The 22,841-nt window shown below is 37.9% G+C and overlaps 1 protein-coding gene across 1 annotated transcript; it reads left to right on the forward strand.

Annotated features, from left to right (window-relative positions):
* The first annotated feature begins 1,308 nt into the window (after window positions 1-1,308).
* Window positions 1,309-21,530, forward strand: AKIRIN2 (akirin 2). The gene is made up of 5 exons (XM_081044915.1): window positions 1,309-2,134; window positions 16,962-17,105; window positions 19,298-19,447; window positions 20,442-20,513; window positions 20,750-21,530. The coding sequence occupies exons 1-5, from the start codon at window positions 1,900-1,902 to the stop codon at window positions 20,758-20,760; spliced, it is 612 nt and encodes a 203-aa protein (XP_080901041.1). The 5' UTR covers window positions 1,309-1,899; the 3' UTR covers window positions 20,761-21,530.
* The last annotated feature ends 1,311 nt before the right edge of the window (window positions 21,531-22,841 follow it).

The following is a 22,841-nucleotide window of genomic DNA, read 5'->3' on the forward strand; positions in this document are numbered from 1 at the left end:
ATGGAGTGTTTAGAATTTAGTAAAATTTTACCTATTAAGTGTCTTAGTTAAGCTGCTGTTCCATTAAATACTGGTTTTTCAAAAGATGTTTTCTAAACAGTATAGTATCTTAAAATTAGTACAGCTTAGTTATTGACACAAGCATTGTGATCATTGCATTGACACAAGCATTGTGATGATCTTTGAGGTTTTGAACAATTCTATAAAACGAATAAATATGTTGAACTACTCTCTAAAAATTGTGTAAAGGATAATAGACAAAATCATTTAAAAAAATCTTTTAGTTACCGAATAAATGACAGGAACAAATAAGCATGGAAAGTCAGTATTTGGTATCTAAGGTCATTTGATAATGATGCTATTTGATAAAATGGATTTTACATAACTAGTTTTGTATTGGACTGGTGATAGCTACCACAGGCAAAGGACTGGTGACAGTTTATTACATAAATCACTTTTTTATTAATTCTATATTTGATTCTTATTTTAGGTACCTGATTAAAAGCACAATTTTTAGGAAAAAATGTTCTCTGCTTACAAAATGGATCTAACATCTACTCCCTAGATTCATTTCATTATGTCTGTTGATGTAATTTTTATTGTTCACAACGTATACACCAATATTCAACAGAAATAATACAATTTCTGATATCACTCGTTTTTATCCAAAGCAAAACAATTTGGTTCTGTACGTCGTTCAAATTCTATTCATTTACACGGTAAAGCTGCTTTGCAGAATTACGAACTAGACGCAAGCAGCTACGTGGGAAGGGCAAAAGCATCGAATTCAATCAAGGATCCTGCAATCTGATACTGTTGTTCTCTCTTGTTTTAAATAGGTTCTATAATCTTATTTCCTAGCCCCACGATGTGACAGGTTTTGTTTTTGGCACTCGTTTTACGGAAATTAATCTATCTTGCACGGTGAGCTTGACTTAGTTTCCTATTTCCCGGTTGTTAAATCACTGTGGGAGTGATAATCAGGAGAACTATGTCCTCAATTTTAAAGGTCTTTTAAGCCCGCTTTCCCCACCCGACCGGTTCGCTCGCCTTCCTCTCTACCACTCTCTTACAGCCTGCTCTTTTTCCCTCTTTTGCTTAGTTCCTTTTAAACTCAACCCGTGTAGGGGGATTTAAATTCCAACCCGGAACTCGGAATCGCATGACTTGAATGACGGGAGTCGTAGTTTCCGTGACTCCTCCCTAACCGCTTTTCACGCGGATTCCTCCCGGCAGTGAAAACCTACAACTCCCAGAATGCACGCTTGGGGGGTTGGCCACTGCTAAGCGCACGCGCCCTGACGCCGCAGGATTTGAATCGGCGGCGTTGTTATTGACGCCATATTGGGGCCGGCGGCGGGTGGAAGAGTCGTACGGTGGAGGGGGAAGTGGCCGGACGTGTTCGCTAGGGCTCCTGACGTCGCCGCCGCCTTGCAATCTTTCCTCATCGACCGGCGCTCTCAAGCTTCGGACCCTACTCGAGTGTTTTGGGAGTCGCATTCCAGCCTCACACCTCCCGGGGCTGGTCTCGACTTGCGAAGGGTGCCGGTCTCAGCGCAGGAGCGCCTCGGGCACGGCGCAGAGCTCGAACGGACGGCGGGGGCGGCCGGAGCCTCTCCCGGGGGGATCCGCGCCCGAGGAGGCGGAAGAGCCCCCCCGATGCGGCTGGCGTGAGCTGCTGACACCGCCCCTCCCGCTCTCGCCCGTACCGGCCCGGGCCACTGCCCCTGCCGCGGCGGCGGCGGCGGCGGCTGTCCTCTCCCCACCGGCGCCCCTGCAGGCGCCTTTCTGCTCTTGAGCCCGTCGGTGAGGCGCTCCTCGAGTCCCGTCTTCCCTCGCCCTCCCCTCCCGTCACCCCTCCCGACTCCACCCGAGCCCGGCACCTCAGCCGCCCCGGCCATGGCGTGCGGAGCCACTCTGAAAAGGACTCTGGATTTCGATCCGCTGCTGAGCCCGGCGTCCCCAAAGCGGAGACGCTGTGCGCCATTGTCGGCGCCCACCTCGGCCGCCTGCTCCCCGTCGTCCGCGGCCGCGGCCACCGCCGCCTCCTTCTCGGCTGCCGCCGCCTCGCCGCAGAAGTATCTCCGAATGGAGCCGTCCCCCTTCGGCGACGTTTCCTCCCGCCTCACCACAGGTGGGACTGTGCCCCGCGCCCGCGGGGGTGGGCGACAGAACGGGGGTTGCGGGGCGCCGGCGGCGGCCGCTGCGGTGGGGGGGCCGGACTGGTCCTCGTCGTTAGCGCAGTAGCTCCTCCAGCCTCGGAGACACAATAGAAATGTCTTGATGGGAAGGAGGCGGGGGTCGGGGGTCGGGGGTGGGCTGGGTGGGGGCCGTGCCTTGTCGTGGGGGCTGTGCCTTGCCCGGTACTGTGCGGGGAGGATGGTCCCTTTCTTTGGGCCGAGGGGCTGGGATGGAGTGTTTCCGTGGTCTGGAGAGCCCCAGCGGAAGTGATCGGGGAAGGCGATATTGTTCATGCATTTAGGCGAGAGAAGGGTCACGTTTCACTCGAATATCGGTGTCTGTCTCGAATCGATGGGCGGCAGCTATTAGCTCTGGGAGTGGGTGGTTGCGGCGAGGCGGCGGCCCCTCCTCCAGTTCAGACATGGCCGATTTTAGTGCAGAAGGAGGTGGGGGGTGTGGATGGATGTCACTGGGGCGCGATCTAGGCCTGTCATTAATCACCCACAAGAACGCCACTTTGGCTGAGTCAAGACCTGTTTCCCTAGCAGGGTCAACAACAAAGAAAATGCTCTTCCCGAGTTCTGTAATGTGATCACAGTGATACGTCTGGACCTTGAGAAACTTGAACTTTTAACGAAAAGCAAATTCTGTTGAAAATTGGGGTTGAGCAGTTACTTTTAGTTGGAAATGCTTTCTTCCTACCCAACAAAGTATTGGGAGAAAGCCTAGGCCTTGAGAATAATAAAGAAATTAACCCAAGATTGCAAGGGACTTCAGACTATTTTTGCTTTTCCTCATGAAACATTTTCTAAAAGTGACTGGGGAAATGCCTTTTGGCTGCTTTGTACTGTGTGTGTGTGTGTGTGCCCAGCGTATATACCCTGAAAATCCTTGTGGGCCCCTGGCACAGCCCTCTGATAGGCTTTTGTGGGCTGGTAGGATAGACCTGTTTCCTTTGTGTGTGAGCCTTTGGTAATAATATGACCGGTAGACAAAGCCTTTTCATAGCTTGATGTAGATATTTTGTTATCGTTAGCTTCAAAAAAAAAAAACCATCTGGGCAATATATACCACTCTGTAACTTCCATTTGGAGTTGACTTAGTTTACTTTTGTGTCTTTTTCAGGTCAAATTTTTAAATGTCCTTCCCCAAATATATGGGGCTACCTTTCTTTTCTATTAAATATTTGATCTAACTTAAGGGGTATACTGTTATAAAGTTGTAGCGAGTTTGTCGTTTTAGTAAAATGGTATCATTGAAAATTGAAATGATACCATGGAATCTGTACTTAACTAATTAGGACACTTAAAAATAGCTCCAGCTAACCAGCAATAAATTTCAGTCTACCCTGTGAATTAATACAGTGTTAGGTTTAGGAGTTAAAGTGTATCTCAATGCTAAAATAGATTTGAGCATATATGATAAACCTGTCAGGGGTTATAATGTTTGTCCTCACTTTAAAGTGAACTTACTCAGAAAGAATTGTAATCCTTTGCAAATTTGTCATTTCATTGATATATTTGTAGCATTGGCTAATGCATATGGCTTTACATTATCTCAAATTTCAGTTAAGTGGGTAGTAAAATGATTGTTGAAGCCTACTAATTCACATTCACATTTTTCAAATTATTGCTGTGTCTGTTCTTCAAGGAGTTTTTGACATCTCTTCTGGGAAGTTTGATGTATCCCGAACTTTTAAAATCACTGTTACTGATTTTTATTGAATTTGTTAAAAGTTACTTAGCTATTACAACGAATTTGAATATTAATATAAAAAGTTGGCTTGAAAAGAAGCTAAAATGGTTAAAAGTTTTGAATTGTTTTAAAAGTTTTTAAAATTTCCTTTTTAAACTAATTTTGAATGACATTTTTCATGTAAGTTGGCATTGTGCTTGCATGGCCACTTGGGCGTGCTCCTGTATGGTTTTGTTATAACGTCACACCGGGAGCCGCAGTGTTGTGCAGGTGATCAATGAGCTTCCCAGTTTCCATGTCACCAAACTTGGGAATAATTTTTCCAGTTACCTAATTTTTAGATTTATGTTTTAACAGTGGTGATTCTTAAACTTTTCAAAAGTGAATACCTTTGTACCCTTCAGCTGAAATAAGTATCTAGGTTGTAAATGGAAAGTGACTTACCAAATTGAGATTGTTACCGCGGAAACTGTTTTCCTTTCATTTCTGTGAGTTCAAATGTAATTTAAACAATTTAGAACTAGAGTCCTGAAGCGAAATGTTTTTCAGAGCATGTAGATAATTTATTATTTTGTCATTGTTCTCTGGATACTTATATAGTGTCTTCTGATGTGTAGATGAAGCCATGTTGTGGCTTTACTAGTAGTTTCAGGAACGTGGGCATCTGTTTTAAACTCTGGTTTATTTTAGTCATCCTAGGAAGGTGATTCCAAAGTTTGACTTGATGCCTATTATTTGAATCAATATTTTTCAAGCTGTTGCAACTTCTTACCAGGAAAAAGGAACGCGTTGGCAGATAAAGTTTTGTTGGGACACAGCCATGCCCATTCTTTTTCTTTTTTTTTAGGTGTTGTCTATTGCAGGTTACAACAACAGAGTTGAGTAGTTATGATAGAAACTGTATTTTCCCGAAGCTCAAATATTTACTGTCTGGTCTTTTACAGAAAAAGTTTGCTTATGCCTGGTCTGGGGTGTCAGCAGTTTATAGTACGCATAGATGTGGAAAAGAAAAAGTGAATGATGAGTGGAGGAGTATGTGTGTTGGGGGAGGGGAAGCATTGACTGTGGTTGGGGAAATGAATGCCTAGCAGCTGTGTCAGCACTCATTCTGGTAGGATAGTTAAAAAGATTCAAAGGTTTCTATCCTCCATTTGTTTTGGAAACATCTCAGAATATTACCATTAGCCAAAAGATCATCATGACGTTCTGAAAAACAAAATTATTTTAATAAAACCAAAATACCACGCAACATTACAAGAGATAGTTAAATCCAACGTGTTTTTCATAATTGTGTAATGAGTGAGTGAGTGAATGAACGAATGAATGGTGAATGTGGATCCACTTCTGTGAATGTCTTCCTGTTTGAATTTGGTAGGCACTTTTGTTTGTGTCTTATTACCAGTGCCACGGTAGGAATTGGGTTTTGGATGAAGAGTTAAATTCCATTGTAGGAACTCATTGTATTTGCTGGAAACATGCCATTGAAAATGGAAATTGCAGTTTGTGAACGGGAAAGGGTTTACAGGAACTTAGATTGTTCAATAGACATTGATGCATGCCTGCAAACAGAGACAGCAGCTGGCTTAAATGAAGTATAAATGGTTCTAGGCAAACAAATGAGATTCTGTTGGAGAAGGCAGCATTTCACTTCAGATGTCATTTATATTGAGCCAGAAGTGTTCTTAATATTTTGTGGTTATTTAGACAGCTGTTAAGTTGCTTCTAGTTTCCCGGTGGATTTGGCAAATAAACTGTTTTTTAATGGTCTTTGTACTTGGGATTTTAAACCTGATATTTTATTTAGCGCTATGTATGTAGCTTCAGTTATTTTATGGTTCTATGAATTGTGCATTTAAGAATCCTGTAGGTTTATGGCCATTAAAAGCAGAATCCAGTTGTATTCATTATTGAGCTCTTTTGTTTTGAAAGTAGAAAAAGAAAGCCTGACTTGAGCACAGAAACACATCGGGTAAACATGTCTAGATCAGAGAGAAGTTAGCCCTTCTTTGGGTTATAGATGCTACTTGCTACCATTGTTGCCACAGAGACAATATGAGATGTAAAGGAGAATAACAGGTGTCTTCAGTCCTTTAATGGCTTTATAGGAAAGAGAATATACTATGTGTTACTGAGGTAGGTCTTTCCTAAGAGTTTATTTAAATAGACCCAGGAAGACAGTGATAGCAATGCTTTTTTTAAAGGATGAGACAAGAAATTCAGTGGAAGGGTCTAGTTTTCCATGTTTTTCCTATTTCAAAAGAAATTTGATAACTTTCAGAATAATAGCATGGGTTAAGTTTGGACCTCTTGGATAGTTGGATTGTGAACCTAGATAATGGTGTTGGGGGTGGGTCTTTTCAAGCACCTATGACTAAATTAACCAACTTCTTCTGGTCCCTGCAGTCTTGGTGTTTGTACTCATACTGTTGACTCACAATATGATCTTTATGAATACTTGAAACTATGGTTAATTTCTTGTTTTTGAGAAGACTACCTACTTTCAAAAAAGTAGGTAGGTGAAATACTTGTTCAAGCTTATATGAACCAGTCTGGCATCTGCAGAAGAGTTCTTCACAAATGAATTTAGTTTGAAAGATTTATCTTTAGTATTATTGCTGAGTGTAGAGAGTCTAGAACTCAGCTTAGCAGTATTTCTCAACTTCTAAACACACCTGAGCAATGTGATCCATCAGCTGCAGTCTTGTAGCAAATAGATTGTTAACAGGAATGCCCCCATGGATTTTGAGGAGGTGGGTGGGTCATATGAATCTTTGTATACTTTGAAAATAACTCCAAAGTTGTTATTATCTGCCATACCTTCTCTTTTAGTTATAATGCCTTATCACAAATAAAATTTTAAAATGTTTATTGTATTTGTGAATTAGTTAAGCCTTGGCATTTCCCAAGGTTCTTAGAGATGCTGCAGTTTTTGAAAAAACGTAATTTCAATTCTACCCCTCTCATCTGTGCCAATTTTTGCGACAATGTATGGTTTTGTTTTTTTTTGTTTTTTTAAGATTTTTATTGGGGAAGGGGAACAGGACTTTATTGGGGAACAGTGTGTACTTCCAGGACTTTTTTCCAAATCAAGTTGTTGTCCTTTCAGTCCTAGTTGTGGAGGGCGCAGCTCAGCTCCAGGTCTAGTTCCCGTTGCTAGTTGCAGGGGGTGCAGCCCACCATCCCTTGTGGGAGTCGAACCGGCAACCTTGTGGTTGAGAGGACGGGTTCCAACCAACTGAGCCATCTGGGAGCTCAGTGGCAGCTCAGCTCAAGGTGCCACGTTCAATCTTTAGTTGCAGGGGTCGCTGCCCACCATCCCTTGCGGGACTCGAGGAGTTGAACCCGCAACCTTGTGGTTGAGAGCCCACTGGCCCATGTGGGAATCGAACCGGCAGCCTTAGGAGTTAGGAGCACGGAGCTCTAACCACCTGAGCCACCAGGCCGGCCCAATGTATGGTTTTTTTAATTGTGACTCAGACAAATGGGTAGTGTTAATAAATACAGCAATTAGTTTAAGGCTTTGAACAATGCTTTTCGTAAGGCACTTGAAGTATACGTCTCACTATTCCTTGATCTTTCTGGGCAATGATGGTAAATATGGATTATGTGCATTATAAAATTTGAAATAGCCCCATTTACCATAATAGCTTTTACCCTTTTCAGAGATTTGTTCATTTGAAGAAACACATTTTTAAAGACTTTTAGGAGACAGTATTTTATATTATAAAGTTCTGATCTTTTATTTCTAAAAGAATTGAATTATTTTAATTTATAGCAAATTTCTCATGTGATAAGATGTTGCAGCTATATTGAGCAGGGAGATAATCCTTAAAGGTAAAGTAAAATTCTACTACATGTCAGAATCGTTAGCTTTGATATTTATTTTGGGCCTTTTGATCAGAATTTTGCAGTGTGCCAGATTGGGTAGTCTTTCTTGCGATGACAGGTTTTTTTTTTGGGGGGGGGGATAATCGTTTTTAACATTCAAGTACTAGAAAAACAGCTCATAATATACTTGTAGTTTGTCTTGGAGTATAACTTTATTTCTTCCTCCTTTTTTTAAAAACTGTAAGTCCTAAGTTTTTGTCTGTCACAAGTGTCATAGATCATCCTGAAATGTACTAGTGCTTTGCAACGTTTTGATTTTATTAAAATTGTAATCTTTCTATTAATACAATTTTTGGATTTGACTTAATTTTTCATTTCTAGGTCTATGCAAGTACCTAGTTTTTCTCAACATTATTAAAAAATCTAAATACGTACTCTAGAAGTCACTTTAGCTTTTATGAACCTCATTTGAGTTCCAGATACTGTGCTGGTTAGGCAAAGACAGAAAGTCTCTGTAGAGACTGATAGAGTCGCCACTGCTAATACTTTTATTAGCTAGCTAAACTTGAATAAAAATATTATAATCTTTATGCTTTATTAATATACGTATTTTAATTCCATGTGGACATTTATCCACATTATCATTATTTTCACCTTTGGCAGCTTAAATATTGAGATTGGGTTACTGATTAAATTACACATTTACTATTTTTGAAACCTTCAAGAAAAAGATTCTTTTTAGGTGAGTGTTGAACTTTGTTTATTGGCTGTTTCTGAAATTGTCTCAGTCTGTGATGTGTATTCTAACTTTAGTTATAATTCATTTTCATTAATGTTAATTCTTAGAAAACTCCCTCTAAAAATCAAACTAAGGAGAAAGATGGCAGGGAGGAACCTGGGAGAGTTGATTTCCTTTTTTTTGTTTCTCTCTCTTTTTTTTTTTAATAAGTATTGTAGCAATGATCTAGCAATTGAAGAATAGAATACAGAGTGGAATTTGAAAGATTGCAGAAAGCCAATTTTTTAAACTTTACTGTCCCTTTTACTGTTTGCCTTTTAATTTTTATAGAAGATTGCCTTGTTCCTAATACTAAAATGTAATTCTCTGGAAGAAAAACTTTTCTAAGTAGTATAATTAGTTTAAAGCATAGGAGGTTTTAGGTTGCTATGACAGAGCAGGGGAACCCAGTAACAATCCATCCATGGCCCAACGTGAAAATAGTACATTATCAGAGGCTGACATTGTAATCAGTCCTGTATGGCAAGGCCGATCTACCAGTTTAGAATACTTCCTTACTTTCAAAACACCAATAAAACATTCTGGTTAGATACAGATGCCTGTCCTATGTGGGGGCATTTTAGAGATGCTTGAAGCATCCCTTATGTAAACATCTGAATGTAACAAGAAGATTTCTTTTAATTATTCTGTTACAGCCAGTGATAACAGTTTCAGGTTTGTAGGTAGATGAGAATTATCCTCCGATTTGGTTTTTACCTTCTTAACAGTCATAGTTTGAAGTTACGGAGTATGAAGTATCAATAACATGGTACTAATCCACCTGTTCTAACTGGCATCCTTTTTTTAAAAATTGGCTTTCCTCGTTGTGCTTTATTGTAACTTGAGGTACCTGTGGAATACTGGCTAGGTGTGTGTAGTACTATAATACAGTACGTGAGAGGGGAGTAGATGTTAAGAGTTTAGGCCCTGAGATCAGGGTTGGTTTTGTCATAATCCAGCTGTGTGACCTTTCAGAAGACATTGAAACAGAGCTTCATTTTCCTCCTCTGTAAAATTATGCACATGGTGATAGTATCGCCCTCCTAGGGTTGTGATGATTGAGCTTTCCTTCCCTGAGTACTAAAGACGGTCACAATAGGGCCACCTCAAATGTGACTTTTTACGCTGTCTAGCAATCCTGTCATTTCAGTGAATAACCTTGCCTCTACTCAGAAAAAACAGAAGCCATCAAATGGCAGCTTTTTAATTTTTCCCAGCACCAAACACTGCCAACATTTGTGCCTACTTGTTTCACTTACATTAATAGTATTGAAGATTAAATGAGGTAATTAAAGCACTTCACACAGGAAGGGAAGGATCCCACTTCTCTCCAAAGGAACATTATCCTTTTGACTGTTTTACTCTCTCAGCCAGACCCTTGCTTTTAGTTTTAAATATTGTCAAGCCTTGCATTATGAAGTAAGTAAAACATCCTCATTTTCCTTCAGCAGACCTCCACATTCCTCCACTTCAAAACCAAATTCAAAGAGCTTTCACATAGTCTATTTGCTTCCATTTCTTGGGTTCTCAACTCACGCTTACTGTTGTATTTATGTGCCACTTGTCTAGTCACCAGTGACTTCCATAGCACACAGTGAGTGAATCCTCATCTTGTTCACCTTTCTTAAAGCACACTGAGAACCCACTTCCTTTTTTTTTGAAATACTATTTTCCCCCTTCTGTAAGAACAATTCATTCACTGGCTGCTTTCTGTCTTCATCTGACTATCAAACATAAGCGTTCCTTAGTTCTAGGTTCAACTCCTGTCTAGCTAAATAGCTCCCTGAGCAATCACATGCATGGTACCCCTCACAGATGATTCAATTTATATCTTTAGACCACTCCTCTCAGTTTCGGGACATGGGGAATTTGGACCTTTTATTGTCAGAGCTTCCCAGTAGCCCTCCCTCCAACACAGTAATCAGAATTTTTGTGAAATCTGTTGACTTTTAAATATTCACAACTAATTTACAAAATGTATGGGATAAACAAAAGATGTCTGTGGGCTCCCAATCAGTGCCTTCTGGTGTGAATGGTAGTCTTAATTGGTTTTTTAAAGCAGAAATAATAATAATTACATAATACGAGTTTGGTGTTAGGAAAAATGAATATATACATGTTAATTCACGTAATGAGTCTCCTGAGGTAGGTCAAATTTAAATTGATTTACAGACTAGACTCCTGCTAGGGAGGAGAGTATGTCTGCCACAGAACTACAGCCATGCAAGTGAGCGTGGGAAAATGAACTAATATTTTTGTACTTGTAATAATCTCTGTTGTTACTGCTTCTCCTCCCCTCCATTTCCTGGTATGTCCAATAATAAATAAACCAAGCACTTCTTTTTTAATTGCCATAGTAGAGGAGTTACTGTTTTAAGCAGGGCATAGAAATTTAAATGCCCATAGTTCCGGGCAAATAATATAAATGTGTGAAGTAAATTAGTTGGGAACCAATGAATTCCAACCTTGCTACTGTCACCTGGAAACTTATTAAAAATGCAGTCTGAGGCGCCAGACTCTGTCTTCATTAAAAAAAAAAAAAAGTCCCCAGGTGATTGACATGTGAATTTGAAGTTTAAAAGCACTTGAGAACTTAGGCCCAAAAGGTAGCAGCCACTCTTAGCTAATTTTACCATATTCAGTCCCCACCCCCAACAGCCAAAAAAACCTTATTTTTAATGTAAAATCACGCAACTTTTAAATGTTGGCCACAAATTCACACTTGTTTTTAAAAAGAGAGTGTTCAAGGCAAACATGTTGTTAGCCTGGGAATCATCAGTATGGGGTGGGGGTGGGGGTGGTATATGTTTTGTGTATCCTAATAAATAAGTTGCTATAGAAAACAGGCTTGTTCTTCAGCTTGATTGAAATGCCCTAGAGTCCTTCTCAGGCAGTCTGCTCTCTGTCCTTACAAACCTTACCTTGGCACCAAATGTCTTCTGTAACATGCATGTTTTAGGTGGTTTAGTTTCCCCCTTCTTCTTCCCCATTGATTGCTTTTTTGGTTCTTACTATTCTGTATTTTCCTGGCTTGTAAGCAATTTGAGGAGATACTTGCAGATAGTATAAAGCTAAAGAGCAAAATGAACGGTGTTAACATATCTCTTTAGAATCTAGTGTAATATAAAATAGAGGTATGAAACTTCTTGGATGTCAGGGAAGAGACACCTGCTGATTGAGTATTATTGGACTCTGTATTAGTGACTCCCATGGTGCAGCTAATTTGTAAAATTTATACTTAGACCTGCAGGATTTTAACAAATTGAGTCATTTATTTCAAATATTAGGTTGGTGCAAAAGTAATTGCAGTTTTTGCAATTATTTTAAACCGCAATTACTTTTGCACCAACCTAATAGTCATTGGCTGTTATAGTACCAGTGAAATAATAGAATTTCACCTATAGTGATTATAGTGTTTCTGCTTCTTGTAGGAGATAAATGAATGCTTCTTAAACAGTAAAATACTATATAATGTAAATTTAGAATCTAAATTCAGTTGCTTTTGAAGTACTATAGATAATACCCTAATGTTTATATAATTGTGCCCAGCTATATTATGCTTAGTAGGATTCATGTTAATTCAAGTAGAAGGTAAAACTAGATACAAGTTCACAGTCATGTTAGTTTGGTTTCAGGTCCCTTGTACATAGCAATAATGTTAAAGCACATTCTTTTTACTTAGATAGCTCATGTCTAGATAGCAACATTGTCCTTAAGGTTCCGTCAAGGAGAACATAAGAACTGTTAGTTTCTGAACAGATGATTATGGGAAAATAGTCGATTTACAGAGATTGGTCTCCATAGCAACTTTTAATTGTGTATTTTAATTTATAAAGTAGCCCTGGAAATGTCACGTATGTAGTTCAGAGCTCTAGATTTGGTCTTACTTGGAAAATTTTGTTAGTTTTAGGTCTTAATGGCTACTGCAGGTTTTCTCTACTTGTGTACAGGTTTTCCATTTCATTTGTGTTCCTGCCTAGAACTGACAGACTTTGAAGATTTATTTTAACTCCATTGTTTATCTGTTGAAATGAACTTTCATTTTGTTTTTTCAAAATGATATGCCATAGAAAACTTAGCATATAAGGTGGAAAAAAGGGGTCTTATACTACATCTAAACTTAAAACTATTAATGAAACTTGATGTTTGGCCTACTAATGACATCAGTAGGAAAACAGTAAGTCTATAAAGGTCTGGGCCAAAAGTTTAGTGTCACAAAGCACAGATTTTTAGACATTTTATGGACTCCAGAAAAAAAGATACTTAGTGCCTCGCCTCTCCCAATTTTGTGGTTCTCTTTAAACATATTTTTAGTTTCTTCTAAATCTATATTCCTCCTTTTGCTCTCGGTCCCATCTTAATGCTGTTTTTCTTACCTTCATCAACTCAGTTATGTTTTTATCCTATCAGCTGCTTTCTCCTGTTTATATTGTTGATCTTACTGTATCCAGGCTTTCTAAGTAATCACTGGCAACTAAGAAAACAGTTTGGAAGTAGGCTTAATATTGTGTCAAGCCAGGCCTTTTCTTTTCACATTTACCTAGATTTTTGGTTGTTTTGTTTTTTTAATATCCCAAAGGAGTAAGTGCTGGCTCGTTGGTAATCTCCCTACCTGTTAAAGGAGAATAGTTTTATTCACAATCTCAATGGCATTTACTAGGTTTGGGAATGAAAATGCCATTAGTCATAGATCTTGCTAGTAATGATTGTCACTTAGCATAGTACAGTGGAAAAGTCTGTGGTAAAAGTGATGTAGTTTTTAGGATTTTGGAAAGGGATATACAACCATTTGTGGTGTAGATTATCATGAAGATAACCACATATTTTGCTGCAAAATTGGGTCTGTGCTTTGTAAGTATGAAGGCTGCATGACTAAAACTGAAATGTGCAACTGATCAAATAAATGAAGCTTTGACTTTTTCTTTAATGGACCATAACTTGTGTAGGTAACACAATGTCAGATGTTCCATATACTGGGAATAAAATGTCACTTGCTAGTTTGATAAGAGATGGCTTGATTTAAGTATTTTAAGACTAACTTTATAGATGGATGGAAGGCCTTTAGCTGGTATCGAAACAGCTTAAGTCAGGCAAGTACCTAGGTTGAGCTTAAAATGTGAGTTATGGTATTGAATTGAATCTTGGGAAATTCCTTGAGTTACAGCTTCAAACCTGCTTATACCTCTGCACTGAGATAAATTGAGCTGAGGCTTCCAGTTAGCTGTTTGCTACTTGTGCTGCTGAGATCTTGGTCAAGTTGAGTTGGACCAGTCACTGCATGACAGTGTTGATCGTGTATTAGAGCATTTGAGGGCACAGTGAGGCTTAGATGACATGGTTGCATCATATTCGATGTAAAAAGCAGTGCAGGCAATAGCATGCGAAATTCTTCAGCTCTAACTGAGCTGTTGGCAAAAGATGTGCAGCTGGAACATTCGTTGCTGGTGGGAATGCAAAGTGGTATAATTACTCTGGAAAGTGGTTGGGCAATTTAGAGTAAAGCCATGCTTTTACCATATTATCAGGCTGTCCAGTTGTACTCATAGGTATTTACCCAAGAAAATTGAAAATTTGGTCACCCATAGACTTGTACTTGAACATTCATAATAGTCCCAAATTGTAAACAGTCCATTAAAGGAGAATGGATAAGTTCATGGGTATTACACACATAATGGAATACTCACTAATAAAAATGAATGACTGATTCATGCAATAATATCATGTATGAATCTCAAGCATTTTGCTGAGTGAAAGAAATCAGACACAAAAGTCTACACTCTTTATGATTCCATTTGTATGAAATTTTATAAGAGGCAAAACTAGAGTGACAATAGATGAGTAGTGGTGGCAGTGGTGAATAGGAGCATGAGAGAACTTTTTAGGGTAATAAAGTTCTTTTTTATGGCTGTGGTGGTTCCAAGACTATGTACACACTTGTCAGAACTCATCGAAGTATACATTTAAATTGGTGGATTCATTTGTAAATTACATCTTACAGTTCCTTAGCTTGTTGTGATGCCTCTTACTGTATGGTTTATAAAGCTAAATTTTTAAAAATTTAATCATAATGGTAAGGTAGGTATTTTTTGCGACTATTAAAAGAACACATTAAATTTGTTACAACTATTCTTTTGGTACATCTTAGTTGTGCTTTGGTTAATTTTGTGAAGCAAAAGGAAAACTAAAAGAACCGGAGAACAGCTGTGTGGTGATCAAAGAATCAAGTCATACAAAAGATGCTACAGTCAGCTTACTCTGCTAGTACATTTGAACTTTCTGGTTGTGAATAAACTTTAGGATGCTTTGAATGATCAGGGTGATGGTAGCTTGGAGCAGAAAGTGATGAATGAAGCTTGCTGTCTGTCAAAGATCGAACCATCAGTACTTTGAAACCTTTTAGAATATTGCTACTGAAAGAGTTCTTTTATTAAAAAACAAGAATATGTGAGCTTGTCCTGGTTGGTATGGGATGTTGCACTAGTTTTATTGGACACCTCTGTGAGTCTTAGGAAACCTATTTCTATCGAGCTTAACTGTTCAATAGAAAGCCATTTTATTTCACACCAGTAACTTCGTTTCTAAATTACAAACTATTTCAAATCAATAGAAAGAGACTGCAAATAACTTTTTCTTTTAAGATTTTATTGGGGAAGGGGAACCCGACTTTATTGGGAAACAGTGTATACTTCCAGGACTTTTTTCCAAGTCAAGTTGTCCTTTCTATCTTAGTTGTGGAGGGCGCAGCTCAGCTCCAGGTCCAGTTGCTAGTTGCAGGGGGCGCAGCCCACCATCCCTTGCGGGAATCGAACCTGCAGCCTTCGGAGTTAGGAGCATGGAGCTCTAACCGCCTCAGCCACCGGGCCGGCCCTGAAAATAACTTTAAACAAATGTGTTAATATTCTGAAAATATTAACAATAGCAAAAGCATCCCTCACAAAACCAACCTGAAAGTTAATCATTCCAATGTGTGATTTTTGTGCTTAAGATGCACACTCATGTATATGTAAACAGGCTTGTTTACACATAATATTTACATAAATGGAATCATAAATGGGTGTATCTTTTGCCATTTTTCTTCCCCTTTTTCTTCCAGTTAAAATAATGAAATAGCATAAGTCAGAATGTTTAAGGGACTGATTGATGATGTCCCCTTAGAGTCTGTGTCTCCAAAGCGCTAAAGTTCTTCTTGCTAGGGAAACAACATAAAGTGAGAAAAGAGACATGAGAAATAAATATATACCTAAGAAAACCACCAGTATTAATTTTTAAAAAAGCATTGTTCTCACATAAATCTTTAACCTTCAATTGAGTGTTTAATTCATTTTTAAATTAATGCATCGTTGCAGAATTGTTAAAATTACACTCCATTATATTTATGAATGATTTTATTGCCTGTTGCCACCATAACTTTAAATTTTTGTTAAATTAACTTTGGATTGGGATTGTTAACTTCTTAGGATGTACAGTCAGTCCTCACTTCACGTCACTGATAGGTTCTACAACATTACACAAAATGATGTACAATGAAACCAGTCTCACCATAGGCTAATTGGTGTAAACAAGGGTGTAAGTTCCTGTAGCATCTCATCACTGTTACAAGGAACCTCAGGGAGGGATTTCCTGGAGAAGCTAAATGGTGACTGTTGAATTAGAAATCTTTCTAAACTGAATCACACTGGCCTAAAGGATATGCTGGATAATAATTTCACCCGATTCCATGATTGTGGTTGAAGATAATGGATCTGTAGTGTAGTGGTTCTTCCAGAGTGCCTGTAATGTAGCAACCACTTTACATGGGTTTATACCCCCAAGATTCCGAACAAAACTTTACTGTTAATGCTGTAATATTCATAGGTTCTGTTTATCTTAATATTAATGGTTATGACCATTTAATGTATAATTTTTTTAGTTCCCATCTATTCTGTCATTTTGTTGACCTGCAGTCACTTTTCACTGGCATGTGCTTGTATATACATAGCCCTCCCCACTTCTAATTATTAAGTTGGTGCAAAAGTAATTGTGGTTTAAAAGGTTAACAATTGCAAAAACCGCAGTAACTTTTGCACCAACCTAATGTTTATGATCTAGGAAAAGCCTGTTAGTTCAATAGTTCTATGTGTGGTGAATAAATGACCTTTGAGTCTGTGACTGTTAAGAACCTGAGTAAGTTGTATGTTTTAGTTCATAGACTGCCCTTATCTTTACATGGGGTGAAAAAACTTATTTTTTTCCTAATCAGTGCTCAAAAAGAATGGTATTGTGGAATAGCTGAATCTCAGGTGGTGTGTATGTGCTGTTTCTAAATGAATGCCCCCTATTAATGGTGAAATTTATCCCTCCCAGAACATCATTCTGGATATTATTTGAAGAGAGTATTTTCAGTAGATTGGTTCTACTAAATAATTGTTGGAAACCCCACCTTTTTTAAATGTTTAAACTTGAAAGTTTTTATCTTGACAAATTTTAACTTTTTTCTTAGAACAAATTCTGTACAACATAAAACAAGAGTATAAACGCATGCAGAAGAGAAGACATTTAGAAGCTAGTTTCCAACAGACGGATCCATGTTGTACTTCTGACGCACAGCCACATGCATTTCTCCTCAGTGGACCAGCTTCACCAGGTAATAATAAGCCAAGTGAAAGGAAATGTTATTTAGTATGGGAACAGGTAATCCTTTAGTCAGTCAAGCTCCTATTTCTCCGCTTGATTTTTTTTTTTAACACTTATACAAATAATGCATGATCTCTTAAAAATATGAAACAAAATAAGTAATCGCTGTCTGGATTCTCACTACCCAAAGACAACCACGTGTATATAAAATCCCCTAAGTGGACTTTCCTTAAGTGCTATGATGTGCAGCCTCCATTAAAACAAAAAGTAACAGTATACTGTGTCTTGTCTGTTAGTTATACATGTACCTTGCCATAGCTGAATACCATGCTATTTTATGGATTTCCAATAATTATTTAAACATTAGATTCACACTATTTACAAAAGTGTCCCTGTGCATATACCCTCATGCACTTGTCCTGTTAGGATTCCTAAAAATGGATTCTTTGAGAGTATGTTGTTTTTACCTACCTTTTGTGGGAGGGAATAGTTTGCAAATACACTTTTAAAAAACGGGCAGGAAAGTGAGGGCTATTTGAAATGAAGGGGAAGTAAAGTTTCTTGCTGAAAAAGAGCCATCAGAAGTGCTCTTACCTTTAGTAAAGTTCTCAGCAAAACTGTTTTGTGACAGTAGTTCCCCACAGGGATAGGAAAACTTGTCAGAATGAAAATTAAAACAAAAACAAACAAACATTCAAAGGCTATAAAACAGTGAAATAAAGTTAGATTAGGAAACATGAACTTGTTCAAAACTGAATTCTGTGGTAGTCCTGCCAGTTTGGAAGGCCAGGTACCCCGTGTTCGCCGTGTATAATGCGCTCCTATGTATAATGGGCACCCACTTTTCTGGCCCAAACTTTCAGAAAAGAAATCTTTTCATTTTCTCTTTTAATTCAAATTTTTATTTGTTTACATTTAGGTACTTTTTTGCATTATAAAGGAATTTTACCATTTATTTTTTAACATATTGTGGTACAAGAAATTTTATATAACAAATTACAAAACACAAGAACAGATACAAGGTACAAGAAATTTTATGTACCTGTAACAAATTTACAATATTTACGCATTGTAGAAGGCCAAGAACTCTTCTTTGTAATTACAGATAGTCATAAGTTCAACAAAACCGATGATCATATTCTAGGGTATTATTTTGCATACAGATACTGTTACTGATTCTGGAGTTATACTTTAACTCATAAGCATAAATAAAAGAATTAAAAACATTTATATAGATACGGAATTAGTACTACCCGCATACATTGTGCATCCTTATTTTTCCCTCACAAATTTAGGCAAAAAAGTACATATTATACACGGCAACATACAGTAAGTGGGTGAAATGTGGTAAGGGGAGGTAAAGGTAGACTACACTATATCAGCAGGAAATGAAGATTATTATCCATTAGTCAGTTTATTTCTTAGGAGATCAATTAACTGGTAGCCTCAGGGAAGCTGGGAATTTGAAAGTAAATAAAGATAGCCTTAGTAGTAGTTATGGGCTACTTTGGCTGGTAATAAAGCTCTGGTATACTCTCTTCTTGTGATAATCACAGCTCTAACAAGCATAGTTAACCGGTCCCAGCCACGCAGGTTCTAGAGAGCAGGTGAAAGACTAATTAGGGCTACACCTGAGACAGATACACAAAGCAGGACAAACAGTTGCTAGCAAATCCATGTACTCGTACGTGCATCAAATGTGTGCAGCAGTGGCTGTCATAACGGATGGCTGTCCTAATCCCGAGTTCTCAAAAAGATTAATTTCAGGTGTTTCAAGAAAGGAAGAATGTTTTTGGGAAATTGATTGCCTTAAGTAGTACTTTAAGAAGAATGCATTCTGAAGAAATCTTTTATATTTAGTATCATCTGATAATGCCAAGTGGCTGTTAGATTAATCTCCGGACTCTGAAGGACTCTGAACCACAGAATACTGAGTATTATGGGATATATTCTCAGTATTTATCTTTGCAAAGTGGTCTCCTGACTAGTATCCCTAATAAAAGAACAAAAACTTTAAGTTTGTTTGTATTTTGTAGTTTTTTCCACTCCCTTTCAGACTTTTTCCTTTATATTTGATTGTATACATCTTGCTATATTTTTCCAGTCACAAGCAAAAGATCCAAATGAGACCTCCTGTGTCAGAAGACACTTGTTACGATAGCTCTAAATCAGGTGCTTCTTGTTGCTGTTCATGTTACACAGGGACTTCCTCTGAAACATCCTCACCATTAAAAAAAGAGCAGCCCTTATTCACCCTACGGCAGGTTGGGATGATCTGTGAACGTTTGTTGAAAGAACGTGAAGAGAAAGTTCGAGAAGAGTATGAAGAAATACTGAACACAAAACTTGCAGGTATGAGATTATCTCTAGTCCCCCAGAAACTCACTGTAAGAAATGCCTTATTTCCCACGCATACTTCATGTCATTTAAATTACTTTCTGTACACTGGTACGGTATTTTTTTCCAAGAACCAGAGAATTTCAGTTCACGAAAGGAAATGAACATTTATGTAGCTCACTCATGGCCCTCTTTAGTGACCTCAAGACAGTATTTGTTAGCCATGTAGATCAGCAGCAGTATTATTAGTGAACTAGATTTTTCTTCTTATGTTCCTGTGCTAAAAACTTGACTTTGACTGTTGCCCTCAGTTTGGTTGGATATTTGGATTTTGTGTTTCATAACTTTGCCATAAGTCTAGAAACTTTAAATAACTTAACTGGCACTGTGTGTATCACTTTAGAGTATCAAGTCTTATTTCAAAAAAAAAATTTAGTAAAATGTGGTAACTTAATTGCAGTAAATTTATTATGTATGGCAGCTTAATCAGAATTCCCCTACAGATTTTTATGGCACAGATTTTACTGGATATCAATATTGTATAAGTTGTTTGATTCTTAAGAGTTAAATCAAAGTGCTAATATAAGCAAGAGAATTTGTTTAGTTATATAACATCTTCTGTGGCATCTGATTATGTTTTAGGTGTTATGTTTTTGGGTGTGTCACTTTTTTAGCTTTTGGTGTCTTATTTCCTCTCATTGCAATAAATTGCCGTTCATAGACCACTTATAATAAACTTTCAGAGTAGAAAGATACCTTTTTTCCCCCAAGCCTTTTATTTTCAATAGGTTAAGAAATAATCCCCATGCAGCTTATAAGGTGGTGTGATTTGGACTAAAATGTTGGTTTCCATTTTTTATACTATTATTGTTGATGTTTTATGTGTGATAAGTGCCAGCTTAGAATTGTTTCACTATACATATTGTATTTTTCAGAGCTTATCTGGCTCTATTTTATTAGAGAGGGCATTTTGCAAGTCATGTAATTGACATGTACCTTTTATTTCTAGAACAATATGATGCATTTGTGAAGTTTACACATGATCAAATAATGCGACGATATGGAGAACAGCCTGCTAGTTGTAAGTATTGCATATATGAACTGAAAACAAGACAATCTTTTAAGAAGACATTTACTATAATACATAATTATCTTCATACCCAAGAAGAAAATTAAAACGAGGAAATAGGCAGCAAAGTTTACTAAGGCTTATTTTTGGTTACTTAAATACCTAGGGCAGTATTAGGGATAAAGATCTGGTATGTGTTTGAATTTTGAACTGGACTTTGCATTAATTTTCCTTTTCTCCCCCTTTAGATGTCTCATGAATCACATTTTCTGCATTTGTGGGCTGCCTTGTTCCTTGTTGAATTGTTGCAAGAGGTCCCAATAATGACATGCAGCAATGCCAACACCCCCCTGTGAATACAGGTTATTTCAAGCTTTTGTCAGTGGCAACCACTCTTAGGCAGCAGCTGGTTTTGGAAATTTCCCTGATGTCAGTACAACCTGGATGTGGACTTTTGCTACCTGTATTAATACCAGTGGCCTCATTTGCTGTATCATTACAATTTGGCTTCTTATATTAATATGTTTGAAAAGGATTAAAGCTGGTATTCTAAGAACATGCCCTTCACTGGTTGTGTAAATAAAACTGTAGAATGACACTTCAGATGAAGTTAGTGTGATTTTAATTGTGCACTACAACCAAGATGTAACCAGTTATTAATAATTTAGAATGTAATCCCAGGACATTATCAAGCAAATAGCCTACAGTGCTTCCTGTGAAATAGTGGAGGAGGGCATTTCTGTATTCCAGGACTTCTTGGGGTTTCAGAATGGGTTTATATGATTTCTCTCTCTCTCTCTCTCTCTCTCTCTCTCTCTCTCTCTCTCTCTCTCTCTCTCTCGTTTTTATTTATTCTATCAGTCTTTTTAACAAATGTTTATTGCTGCATTTTCCCCCCTGTGTATCATTGTTTTACTGCCCTTGTAGTACTGGAATTTAGTTGGAAGAATAAAACATTTACTTCTAACCTGCTTGTTTTTTAATATACAGATGGGTAGTATTTGAATAAAGCCAGTGTTTTAAATGTGAGCATTTTCTAGTAATCAATGAAGTTAATTTTCTAATAAGGTTTAAAAATCAGTCTTTTCATTTACCAAATCTAAGGAAGTGCTATTTTCAAAACCTGAGTCTGATTCCAAATTGCTTCTCTTTTGACTGCATAATACAATGTAATGGAACTGATCAATTTTAACAGCTGTGGAATTTTTACCTCAAATATCAGTATAATCCAAGTTTTTTTTTTAAGGATGATAGATACATGAAAGCACATTTAACTCTTTCAATACATGCTTTTCAAACATAGCTTTCCTATAAGGAAGTGAGCACAAATGCTTCAGTGAATTCTTTTGTTGAGTTCTAGTATTATATTTCCACTAATTAAACCAATCATAAATATACTGGGATATATTGGCCTAATTTGTGGAAGAAAGAAAAATGATTTTTCCTTCTTAACTTTGGTGATTATATCTCAATTCTTTGTTTAAAACAAGGCCAAAAAGAGGTATAGGGCTTTCATAAACTCCTCAAATAATTCATGTACCCAGTTAAGTGTTTGAAAAACACTGGTATAACACAGGGTGGCCATAAATAAGGTGGATAATTCTACCTGGTTTTAATGGACTAATACAGATTTTCAACCTCAACACTGTTGACAATTTGAGCCAGATTTTCCTGGCTGTAGAGCTGTCCTGTGCAGTGTGGGAGGCTCAGCAGCATCTCTGGCCTCTACCACTAGGTGCTAGTAGCACCTCCCCCCCATTTGTGACAACTAAATGTACCTCCAGATATTGCCAAATGGGAGGAAACAGTCCTCAGCTGAGAACTACTGGTATAGGGACAGCATTTTTAGGAGAATACAAGTAGTAAGTTGAGGTATGAAGGAGTGGGAGTAGAGGGAATGTAAGTACATTTTATCCCTTCTGAACTCCCAGTAATGGTTTAATAATGAACATTCTTCTAAGTGAGCTTGTGTGAATATTCACATTTAAATTTATAAAAGAACTGGTTTTTATACAAGGTACACTAACAGGGAAACCATTCTGAATGGAGCCACAGGCACAGATGTACCTTGGGGAGACATTGTGGGTTCCGTTCCAGACTACTGCAATAAAGCATCACAATAAAAGTGAGTCACATAAATTGTTTGATTTCCCAGTGCATATAAAAGTTACATTTACACTATAGTGTAGTATATTTAGTGTACAATAGTACTGTCTAAAATAATGTACATGTAATTTTAAAATACTGTATTGCTAAAAAAATGCTAATCTGGGCCTTCGTGAGTTCTCATTTTGCTGCTGACAGAGGGTCTTGCCTCGATGTTGGTGAAAACGCAGGATC

Source organism: Rhinolophus hipposideros, assembly GCF_964194185.1.
Source record: "Rhinolophus hipposideros genome assembly, chromosome: 3".
NCBI lineage: Eukaryota > Metazoa > Chordata > Mammalia > Chiroptera > Rhinolophidae > Rhinolophus > Rhinolophus hipposideros.